Source organism: Camelus dromedarius, chromosome 10, assembly GCF_036321535.1.
Source record: "Camelus dromedarius isolate mCamDro1 chromosome 10, mCamDro1.pat, whole genome shotgun sequence".
In the NCBI taxonomy this organism is placed as follows: Eukaryota; Metazoa; Chordata; class Mammalia; order Artiodactyla; family Camelidae; genus Camelus; species Camelus dromedarius.
Genome location: NC_087445.1, coordinates 4,741,327 through 4,753,847, shown reverse-complemented (window position 1 = coordinate 4,753,847; position 12,521 = coordinate 4,741,327). Strand labels below are relative to the sequence as shown.

Here is a 12,521-nt window from a genome sequence, read left to right as displayed (position 1 = left end):
CATACTGAACAAAAAACATAGGTGAATTCCTTTCAACTGTAGATGGGAAAACTGTGACTCCATATCCAGAGGCAATAAAAGACATACAAACTTTTAAAACTTTCACAAGGCAAAAAACAAGCAAAACCAAGACAGACTGCTAGAAAGTACTTGTCACTTACATCAAAGCCAATCTCCCTAGCATCTAAAGAGCTCTTAAAAACGGAGAAAGTACCAAGAATCTGATAGAAAAAATGAATTTTAAAAAAGGAAACCTTGAGTCCATGGTGATACTAAAACAACAAGCAAGAGGGCATGTGCGTGTGTGTGCACGCGAGCACACGAACACACGCAGGTCCACGGGGCTGGGGGTGCTCCTTAAAGAATGGCCGCTGATAAATACGAAGAGTGACCATTTAAACAACCGTTTTCAATGGATGGCAAAGCCACACCATTTCAAAGCATCCCCCTCTAGATGACGAATTAGCTACAAAGGGAATCTGGGCCTTCGCCATGGAGAGACCACCTCGATCAGCCTGCCACCGAGTGCCTCCTGGTGTGAAGCTAGAGGAACAGACCGCAGCTGTAACCGTGCTCAACCTGAATCCAGTCACAAGGGGACAGACGACTCCAGAATCTGATCATCCCACTGGCCTGGACTCTTCAAAAATTCTAAATAATAATACAAAGCGCTACTATAAAAAATTGCCTGGAAGCTCTGTGCACATATCAAGGCTTTTTAAGTGGTGCTGTGGAGTGATGAAGTGGTGACCTACCATTTTGTTGGGAAATCCCTAATCGTCACTGACAAATCCTCACCGATTCCTGAGGGCCTGAGCCCACATTACACACGCGGACTTTCTGAAAGGTCTCACCATGGCCCTCCCTCCACCCTTCACCACCACTGCCCCTCTCCAAGGCTTCTCAAGAGCAGAGTCTTCAAATGATGGATGATTCACAGTATCATTGTAGGGATTCAGTGCATGGGCACTCCAAAAGAAAAGGACCAGAAAGCAGAAATAAAAGGTGGCCCCAGCCCCACCCCACCTCCTGTAATTACCATTTCTGTTTTTATCATTCCCCACGAGGGCCGCCTGCTTGTCTGTCTCAGATTCCGCCTCATTTTCATCCATGTTGTACTCGTCATCTGCTCCCAGCTTTTGCTTTCTCCCTGTAAAATGAGCACAGAGCCTTGAAACTGAAGCTCCATCACTTCTCTGTCAATGCTGTGGGAACATGTGAGCCCAGGTGCGGGGTTACCCCAATCCTGGTTTAACAAGCAGATCTGTTTGCTTCCTCTCAGGAAATGACAGGGACTCACGCACTTGCTTCCAGTGCAGATACCCTGCGGGAGTCCTCCCTCTGTGTGCTCCCCACTCCAACCCTGAATCTACATAAAACAGGGCCCTAAATAAAGGGCTGCATTCCAGACTGGAAATGGGGTACACTAGCTAACCAGATTAGAATCCTAGGTTTTTAAAGAGACAATCAACTCAAGGTTAAAGGAAGGCACCACTGTTTTTGGAAACAGGTTTCTGGTTAATGACAGTATCTCCTTAGAATGGCTTATTGCTCTGAGAGAAGGAAATGGAGTGGCTATTGTGAGCCAGAGGATAAAGGTTTCCATCACACACAGGAATTAGATCATTCATCAGTGCATTCATTCCTGGAAAGAACAGCAACCAGAAAAGAAGACCAGTGCATTCAAGAAACATTCATGGTGGGGAGGGTATAGCTCAGTGGTAAAGGATGTGCTCACCGTGCACAAGGTCCTGGGTTCAATCCTCAGTAGGTCCGTTAAAAAATATAAAGAAACAAAAGAAACAAAAACAATCATCTCCCCCCCAAAAAAAAATTTTTTTAAAGGAAAAAATGTATTCATAGGGTTTAATGTAAACATTTTATATCTATATATGGGCAGGTAAACAAAGTCTTTTGTGAAGAAAAGCATCTCTGGAAAAGTCAGCTCAAGTTCCCCTGGAGGGGAACTGAAGCCCTGGCCTGAGTGCGGGTAGCTGGATTCTGAAGATCAGGTCACGCAACCTGCCCGGAGCTCGGTGGGCCCCCAGGCCCTGCAGGATCTTAGGACTCGGGGTAGCGCTTATACTTCACGACCAGCGGCTGAGCAGTCTGAAACCTGAGTACCGCTGGATCAGCCAACCCCAAGTTTCCTGTTTTCTTTTTCTTCCCCAGATCTTTGAGAATTTGTGAGAACACATTCTTCAGAAGCTCAGGTGAAAATTCGATTTAAGTGGAATCAGGGTAACTTCCGCAAATAAGCACATTCCCCAACCTCGGTTCCTTGATCAGACCCACAACACACGTATCTTCTGCCTGAGTGCTCCAGGTGCAGCCAGGACTGAAATTTCCCCCATCTCTAAGGGACCAAAATACATCCCAGCATATTCTGTTGATGTTTCCCACACTTCCCTTAAAAAAGAGAAAAGTCAACCAGGCCAGAAAAGTGGGGTTCCTACGCCACTTTCCCGCAACACCCGAACACTCCTGAAACTCCACGGACCCGCCCCTTCCTCCCGCATCTGTTCACCAGGCGCCGCGGTGACTGCACAAGGGGTGGAGAGAGGAGGCCGGGCGCGCGGTCCCCCTCCAGGGGGCCTGCGTGTCCCGGAAGCTAAGCTCCCGCCACAAGGTCTTCCACCCAGAAAGTCCCCTGGCTCCGTGTGCGCGTTACTCGTGAAAGTCTAAGAGCTGGGCAGTGCGTGGCTCTTCCGTCCTGCCTCCTACTTAGTAACGGACACCAAACCCAGCCACCAAATGAGGCGCCACGCGGTGAGACGCTGTTCGGGCCGCTCCCTGTGGCCCGTCCAGCGTCGGGAAGGAGGGTGAGAAGGCCGGGCCCGCGGGCCGCCCCGGGGCCCGCCACCCACCTTCCGCGCCGGGCTCCTGCTCCTCCTCCTGCCCGTCGCGGAGGACGAGCTGCTCCCGCTCGGGGCCCTCCTCCTCCGGATCCTCCTGGCTCGCCAACAGCGCGGCCGGCACCCGCGGGGTCTGGCCGGGCGCTGCCTCCCCAGGCTCCGCGCCGCCTCTTCCGGCCACGCGGCCGTCCTGGTCCGCAGCCGGCTCTCGGCCCGGCTCCTGCGGCAGCCCCGGGCCGTCCCTCTGAAGCTCCTCCTTGCTGACGACCTGCATCTCCGGGGCTCCCTCTGTGCAGGGAACACAGTGAGCTGTGACCTCCCGGCAATGAGTTAAATTAAAATTAAACCAGAAACCCTGGTCCCACCCACTCAAGCCCAGAGCCGTCCCACGGGCTGCGGATGGGGGGGGGGCGGGGGGGGGGGCGGCCGGGCCACCTACCCCGCGGCCTCAGCAGACCCCAGGCCGCTCTGCCTGCGGCTCGGCTTCAGAACCACGAGCAAGAGGAAAGTGGTTTCAAAACAAAATCTGACCTAAGGTTCTGGATCACAGTGCGGGGCCACAATGGAGGCGGCGGCCCTGCTGAGGGCATCTGACCATCGCGTCTGTGAGACAAGAGCTCGGAGCCCACGACACTGCCCGGGGCTCGGCCACCTCCCCTCGGTCCCACTGTCCCCCCAACGCCCCGAATAAAGGCCCGGCCCCAGCCTGCCTGTGCGGAGCTGCCAAAGAAAGGCACCCCGTTTACCAGCGCGAGAAGCCAGTAGGACAGAGGCAGGGCCCCGGGGCCCCGAGTCCGGGCGCCTGGAGAGCCTCGCCCGCCGCCCCCGCTGCCGGCACCCAGGGCCTCCGCGTGTCACGGCCACGCGTCGCTTACCTTTCTCACCGTGTCTCTTCAAATCCAAAGCCGCCTCAGAACCGGGGGCCGGGGTCTGGGGCTCACCCTTGCTGGGCGAATCTCCTGCCCGGGGCGGGACGGCTTCCTGCGGCCGGGGCTGCGGCTCACTGGCCGCTCGGGGCTGAAATAAGAGCACAGGACGCCAGGCCGGGGCTGGTGACCACAAGCCTTCAACAACCCTGAGCAGCGCCGGGGAGCACTACATCCTTCTGACAAGTAGTAACACCGAAACCCTGAGAATCGCTGTTACCTACCCCCATCGTGTCCCGCCACCTGGCACCAATCAGATCTGGTGGGGGGAGTCAAGATCGCCCAGAAAAAACTTTCAATAATAGATTAACAAGGAAAAAGACGACTTGAACAACACTGCAAACCAACCCAACAGCCATCTACAGAACACCCCACCCAACAAGAGCAAAATACACACTCTTGTCAAGTGCACATGACAAGTCTCCAGGACAGCCAGGTGCCAGGCCACAAAACCAACCTCAACAAACGTTAAATGACTGGAACCACGCCACGTATGTTCCCCAGTCACAATGGAACAAAATTATAAATCAAACAGCATCTAAGTTGAGAAACTCACAAATATGGGGAAGTTAGACAACATGCTCCTTAAATAACCGATGGGCTGAAGGAATCACAAGGACAAGGAGAAACCCGGAGGAATGTTAAGATGAACACACGACACACCAGACTCATGGAAGGCAGCCAAAGCAACGCCGAGAGGGAAATCCACACAGAGCCCAAACCAATGACCCAGTCTTCCACCTTGAGGCACTGGAAAAAGAGCAAACTAAACCTAAGGCAAGGAAGGACAGAACACAGATCAGAGCAGGAATTCATGACACGGAAAAGAAAAACAATTAAAAAAATCAGTGGGGGGAGGGGATAGCTCAGTACCTCCATTAAATAGATAGATAAGTAAAACTTAATTAGCACCCCCCAAAAAAATAAAAAAATTTTAATTTTAAAAAAGGAAAAAAAATCATTGAAACCAAAACTTAGTTTTCTAAACGATGAACAAAATTGACAAAGCTTTATTTAGCTACATTAATTGACAATAAAAAAAGACACAAAGTACTAAAATAAAAAATGCTTGGGGAGGGAATAACACTATCAACCTTACACAAAAAAAGTTGGGGGTTTTTTTGCCTTGTTTGTTTTACGAGGGGGAGGTGATTAGGTTTCTTCACTGATTTCCACTTGGACAAGGTACAGGAACTGAACCCCGGACTGGTTGGGTGTGGGGCATGCACTCTACCACTTGAGTTACACCCTTCCCCCCAAAAAAGTTGTATTATAAGGAAATACTCAGAACAACTGCTCACCAACAAGTCTGACAACTCAGATGAAACAGACAAGTTCTTAGAAAGACACACTCCATCAGACTGATTCAAGAAGCAGAAAATCTGAGCAAAAGACTGAAGTAGTCATTTAAAAATTTCCCCCCCAAAAGAGCCCAGTTTCAAATTCACCAGTGAATTCTACCAAACATCTAACACCAAATCTTCACAAACTCCTTCAAAAAGCAGAAGGAATACTACTCAGCTCATTCTGAGCCCAGTAATTATCCTGATACCAAAGCCAAAGACACTACAAGAAGATAAAACTGTAACATAATATGAATACAGACCCCCAAATCATCAACAAAATACTAGCAAATCAAATCAAGGAACATACAAAAGGATTATACACCACGGCCAAGGGGGAGTTATCCCAGCAATGCAAGGTTAGCTTAACATCTAAAGATCACAGTAACACTGTGTCGACAGCATAAAGGACAAAACACGTGATCATCTCAACAGATGCAGAAAAAACACTGGCAAAATCCAGCAGATCTTCTTGATAAAAACACTCAACAAATAAGAATGGGGTGGAGGGGGGAGAACTTCCTCATTTGGATAATGTACATCAATGAAAAATATATAGGCAGACTTCAAAGATACTGCTGGTCTGGTTCCAGACCACCGTAATAAAAGCAAGTATCGCAATAAAGCAAGTCACACCAACTTTTTGATTTCCCAGTGCCTATAAAATTATGTTTACACTACACTATGGTCTATGAAGTGTATGATAGCGTTATGTCTAAAAAATTTTACTATCTTATTTAGAAAAGACTATTGCTTTAAAAGGTTCCAAAACAGTTACATCAAAGATCTGATCCTGGATTACTATAAAATATTACAATAATGAAAACGTTTTAAATATTGCAAGAATTACCAACATGTGACACAGAGACATGAAGTGAGCAAATGCCTGCACTCCTGACATCAGACTTCACAGTGAAAGACTTGGCACTTTCCGCCCAAGATCAAGAACAAGACAAGGATGTCCACTCTCACTGCTTCTATTCAACATTATACTGGAGGTTCCAGCCAGGGCTATTAAGGGATAAAAAAGAAATAAAAGGCATCCAGGTTGGAAAGGAAGATGTAAAACTATCTCTGTTTTTAGGAGACATAATCTTGTATAAAGCAAATCCTAAGGAATCACAAAAAAAATACTGTTTGAACTAATAAAACAAGTTCAGCAAAGTTATAAGATACAAGATCAAAATGAAAAATGAATTGTACTGCTACACACTAACAAGAAACAATTCGAAAATGAAATTAAGAAAACAATTCCATTTCTAACAGCATCAAAAATACTTAGAAATAAGTTGAGCAAAATAAGACTTCTGAAGACTACAAAACATTACTGAAAAAGATTTCTTAAGGACTTAAATAAGCAGATGGACGTCCCACATTCACACACCAGGAGACTGGATTTGCTAAGGTAGCAGTACTCCCCAAACTGATCTTTCAGATTCAGTGTAATCTGTCAAAATCCCACCTGGCTTTGTTGAAGACACTGACAAGCAGATCCTAAAATTCATACAGAAAGTCAACCAGAGCAGAAGAGCCAAAATAATCTTGAAAAAGAATAAAGCTGGAGCAGTCACACTTCTGCTATCAAAGCTCACTACAAAGATATAGTAATCGAGACTGTGTGGTATTGATATTAAGGACAAAGGTCAACAGAACAGAACTGAGAGTCCAGAAATAAACAAACTGATTTTTTCATGAGGATGCCAAAGCGACTCAGTGGAAGAGAAAATAGGGTTGTTTCTTTTTCCTCAAACCTGGGTGTTGAGACAACTGGATACCCACATGCAAAATAACAAACTTGGACCCTTAGCTCACACCACATACAAAAACTAAACTCAGAATGAACCATGGGACTAAATGGAAGAACTGAAGGCTAAGAACTTAAAACTCTCAGAGAAAAATACAGGAGTAAACCGTCACGATGCTGGGTCAGGCAAAGTGCTTTTAGATATGACACCAACAGAACGAGCAACAAGGGAAAAATAGATACACTAGACAATCAAAATTAAAAACTTCTGTGCTTCAAAGAATATCATCCAAAAGTGGAAAAACAACTCACAGAATGGGAAGTATTTGCAAATCATATATTCAATATCTTCATATGTGAATATATAAAGAACTCTGACAATTCAGTAATAAAAATAACTGTTTCAAAATGGACATAAGATATAAATAGACATTTCTCCAAAGAGGGTATGTACAAACGGCCAATAAAGCACATGAAAAGATCTCAACGGCGTCAGTTATCAGGGAAATGCAAGCCAAAACCACAATGAGGTACCACTCCACACCCACTAGGAAGGTTGTAATGAAGAAGACAGTCTTCCATGTGTAACATGGACTGGCAAGGATGTAGAGAAACTGGAACCCTCACATAATCTGCTGATGGGAATGTAAAAGGATACGAGCACTTTCCGAAACAGTCTGGCACTTCCTCAACACATTAAGCACAGTTACCACGTGACCCAGCAAGTCTACTCCAAGCTTATAAAGAGAAATGGAAGCTCTTATGTTCGCACAAAAATGTGTGCGTGGAAGTTCACAGCAGCATTATTCACAGTAGCCAAAAAGTGGAAATAACCCAAATGCCCACCAACTGACAAATGAATAAACAAAATGTGGTATATGCATATACGATGGAATATTAGTCAGCCATGAAAAGGAACGAAGGACTCATACAAGCTATGACAGGAATGACTCCTGAAAGCACTGTGCTAAGTGAAAGCCAGTTTGATTCCACTGATGTGAAATGTCCAGATAAGGCAAATCTATGGAGACAGAAAGCAGATCAGAGGTTGTCTGAAGCTCCAGGGACTGGGGGTAAAAGGGGAGTGATTACAGGTATGGGATTTCTTTTGGGGTAATGAAGACGTTCTAAAATTGATTGTGATGATGGCTGCATAACTTTGTGAATACACTAAAAACCACTGAACTGTAAACACTGCCCAGGTGAACTGTATGGTATGTGAATTGTATGTGAATAACACTGCTGTATTTAAAACAAACAAGGATGCCCCAGAAGGCTTCGAGCAGCACTTCTGTGGGCTGTGCCGACACCGGGGGCAGCCTGACAGCATGGGCTCTGGTCAGCTCCATCGCTGACCAAGGGCTCCAACCTTGGCCACAGTATTTAACCATCTCCATGGGCCTTGGAGCCTCAAAACTGGAAAACAGCAGCAACTCTCTCCCAGGGTGGCTGTGAGCTTTAAATGAGGTAATCCCCTTAAAGCCCCGAGCACTGGGACTGGGTCGGAGGCCAGCACCCTCGGTCAGAGTCCCCGCGTCCTGGGACCAGGCTGTCATGTCTCGGGGAACCAAACCCATACGGGAAAGCAGAGATTAGAGCAAATCAGACAGCAGATAAGGGAACAAAATGTCTGAAAAGAGGGAAGGACGACCTCTCAGAGATCCTTGGCAGAAAAAGCCCAGGCTTACCTGCTGGCTTTGGTCCTTCTGCTCGCTCGGGGCTCTGGAAGCCCCGGCCGCATTCCCCTTTTTGGTGACCTCCTCTATCCGCTCATCACACTGCTCCTTCGCCTCTTGCATCTGGTTGATGCACTGGTTCCTTTGAAGGAGAAGGAAGGCAAAAGGAAGGACAGTATTTAGAGATGCCTCTAGCAGCGAGTCTCCCCTGCTGTGACTGAGAAATCCACTTCCTCCCTTCCCTGCTTCCTGCACTTTATCTGCAGGGGACACCGAGGCAGGGCAGCACGTGAGTTTTCAGTTAATAAATGGCAAGAAAACTGGAGTTGACTGAAACTTACAAAAAAGTCACGCTGTTCTAAAATTAGTGAACTTTAATTGGTTAGAAAAAAACAGATTTTTAAAATATAATCTGTAGCATAATAAAAAAAAAAAATGTGGTCTTTGAGGAGGAGGGTAGAGCCCAGTGGTAGAGTGCGTGCTTAGCATGCACGAGGTCCTGGGTTCAATCCCCAGTACCTCCGTCAAAATAAATAACTAAACCTAATTACCTCCCCTGCAAAAAAAAAAGTAGAAATAAAATGTTTTATTTTATTTTACTGAGTTACAGTCAGTTTACAATGTTGTGTCAATTTCCAGTGTAGAGCATAATTTCAGTCATACATGAATATACATATATTCACTGTCACATTTTTTTTCACCGTGAGCTACAAGATCTTGTATATATTTCCCTGTGCTATACAGTATAATCTCGTTTATCTATTCTATATACACCTGTCAGTATCTACAAATTTCAAACTCCCAGTCTGTCCCTCCCCACCCCCGTCCCCCCGGCAACCACAAGTCTATGAGTCTGTTTCTGTTTTATATTTAAGTTCATTTTTTTTAAGATTCCACATATGAGTGATATCATACAGTATTTTTCTTTCTTTCTGGCTATTGGCACAGAGCTCTTAATTAAGACCCCAAGAATTTCCTGAGTAACAGGACTATCTTCCGTTACACACAATGAGCCCCTGTGGAGTTGACTTACTGGGAAGAGCCTGCAAAGCTCTGGGATGGGGGCTGGTGGCCAGGGAACCAACCACATGATGAGAGGTCCTTTTCCAAGGACCAAGGAGAGATGAGTTCAGTCACGTAGCCAGTGACTCAACCATACAATAAAAACTCTGGACTACGAGCGTGGTGAGCTTCCTTTCGGCAAACACATCCGTGAACCAGAAAGGTGGCACCCCAACTCCAACAGAAGCTCCGGTCCGCCCCTGAACGTCTAACCCAGACCTCGCCTTCTGAGTCTCTGCCATTTAGCTACTCCTGAGTTGCAGCCTTTATAATAAAACTGCAAGTGTAGGTACAGAACTTTTCTGAGCTGTGGAGAATTACTGATCCTGAGTGGGAGGGGAAAGCCCTGAATTTGTAGCTAGCTGGGCAAAAGTACAGGTGGCCTGGGGCCACCAAGAACTTGTGGCATCTGAAATAGGGGCAGCCTCATGGGAATGAGCCCCTTAACACATGGGGTTTGTGCTAACTCTGCAATAGTGTCAAAGCTGAACTGCGCTTCCCCTCCAGGAAGACAGGCAGGTGTGTTTTTCCACTGAGCACAAGTAAAAGCTCTGGACATTGTATCTGAAATAAACATAAGAAAGCTCTGAAAGGTGGAGAGAAGAAGGCGGACTGGCTAGCGACCTCAGGATCTAGAAAACACAGTGGTGTCCCCGCAGAGCACGTGGGAAGCTGCGCTTCCATCCCCACCCGACACTAGGGCGGTCCCCCGCTCTCCCCACGGGGTGTGTCAGAGGCGTCAGTGAAGAGCCAGGCCTCTCACCACCACTGCCCAGAGGTTCCAATCAAAGATCATTTGTCACGTCTAGAACCAGGAAGACTCAAATTGAATGAAAGAGATCAATCAACAGATAGCAATCCAGCATGACAGAGAAGTTAAAATGATTTGACAAAGATTTTAAAGCAGCCATCAGAAAAATGTCTCAAAGAGTAATTAAAACGTGCTTGAAGGGGGAGGGTACAGCTCAGTGGGAGTGTGTGCGCCCTTCCTTGCTCCCCTCCATGGCCATCGGATACCACCTGCTTGGCCCCATCAGCCTGGGCCCCGTGCTCTCTTTCCTTCCTGACATGTCTTAACCTCCCTTCTCTACTCCTTATTCAGGACTCAGTTCTAAACGGCCTTTCCTAAGGAGTCTTTCTTGGGGCAAACAGATGAGCATTTATGAAAATGATCTGGTTTAAGAAACAATATTTAAAGGCACTTTCAAAACGTGTATAAGTGAGCATGAAGTTTGGCTAGGTGAAACAAAAAAGCCAAAAGACAGCAGTTTATTTGTTGCTCACATAAAAGAAGTCTGGAGGCAGGCAGTCCGGGGCTAGGAGGGCAGCCCTGAGTCATCAAAAATCCAGGCTTCTCTTTCTGTTTCAATATCCTAGCACCGGTTTCTATCCCCACGATTACCTCCTGACCCAGGATGGCTGCTAGTGGTCCAGCTGTCTCGTGTGAAACCCAGGCAGCAGAAAGGAGGGAGGAGAAAAGGGAAAGGGATGTGCAGTGAATTGTCCTCCTTTTCAAAAGCCTTCCTGTTAAGTCCCACCGCACAACTTCCCTTCCCTACTGGCCAGAACTTAGTCACTCGGCCATACCTAACTGCAAGGAAAGATTCGAAACATAGTATTTTTGCTAGGGGAAAAGAAAAGATGAAAGGATTTGGATAAGCACTGACTGGTTATTGCCATAGGCAGTTTCAAAATATTTGGAGTCACAAAAATTGATAAAATAACCAAATAGTGTTGCACGTTGAGAACATAACCAGTTACATACTATTATGTTAATTTAAACGGATTGGAGTTGGAGACAGCGGTATGAACTCATGTTTAACTTAATACAGATACAGACAGAAACATTTATCAGTATCTGCATGTAACACAAGCCAGTGCGCACACAATCTCTCTTTGCTCTGTCATCTGAGAGGGCCCAGTAGCAATGACACCCTAGAAGCAACAAGCACACCTAGTACCCAGATCTTGGTTGCTAATACTGTTCTCCAACAAAAAGAACAAGGGCTCCTTGGAGAAATGGTTGATTGAACGATTCTAGGACTGGGGCAGAAAATTATGAAAATGAGTTTGGAGCATCTTTTGGTGTCAGAGTGTAAAACAGGTGATTTTTGTTTAAAAAAGGGCAAACTCATCATACCAGGGATATGTCAACTGGATAAAGGACTCAATTAAAAGAGCTCCCCATGGCCAAAGCTGGAAAAACTTGAGCAAAAAATAAATAAAACAGTACTGAATTATAACCCTAAGTATAAAATAAGTATCCATGAGTCCATACTGATATAAATAGACAATAAAACGAGTCAAATCTCCTGTGCAGGAAAATTCCAGATAATTTATACAGACACTCCGCCCTTAGGGAAGGGGTGCTTAACTCCCCAGCCTGGAAGTATAGGCCAAGCAGGGTGACTGTCTCCAAAGATTACAGCACAGAGGGAGAAGAAACAAAGTTTGTAGTGAAGAAACCTGACACACGTCACCTCACTCAGGCGATGGACAGTGGTAAGTCAGACTGACAGCACGTACCCTTGACGTGAACTCACAAGGACAGCACTTGACCTCTGTGGCCTTCCTCCCCAAAATGTGTTGCCCCAGTTTAACTGTGAGAAAAACATCAGGTAAACCCCAACTGAAGGACATTTCTACAAAATACCTGACCAGTACTCCTCAAAGCTATCAAGATCATAAAAAATCTAAGTCTGAGAAACTGTCACAGCCAAGAGGAGCCTAAGGAAGCATGATGAATAAATGTGATGTATGCTGGGAACAGAAAAAGGACATCAGGGGAAAACTGAGGGAGCGTGAATAAAGTGCGAATTTCAGTTAACAATAATGCATCTATGCTGGGTACTTAACTGTGACAAGGACACCATACCAACATTAAGTGTTAACAACAGGGGAACTGGTGTGGGGAA

At 46.2% G+C, this 12,521-nt stretch overlaps 1 protein-coding gene across 3 annotated transcripts in view; it reads right to left on the bottom strand.

Moving 5' to 3' along the window:
- GOLM1 (golgi membrane protein 1) overlaps positions 1-12,521 on the bottom strand; it is a 65,727-nt gene that overhangs the window by 4,851 nt on the left and 48,355 nt on the right. For all 3 annotated transcript variants that reach the window (XM_064490114.1, XM_064490115.1, XM_031447174.2), the window contains exons 6-9: positions 8,557-8,686; positions 3,731-3,872; positions 2,868-3,143; positions 1,040-1,150 (exon numbers count right to left, since the gene is read on the bottom strand). In XM_064490114.1, coding sequence (XP_064346184.1) covers positions 1,040-1,150; positions 2,868-3,143; positions 3,731-3,872; positions 8,557-8,686 — 659 coding nt within the window. The remainder of the gene's footprint in view (positions 1-1,039; positions 1,151-2,867; positions 3,144-3,730; positions 3,873-8,556; positions 8,687-12,521) is intronic.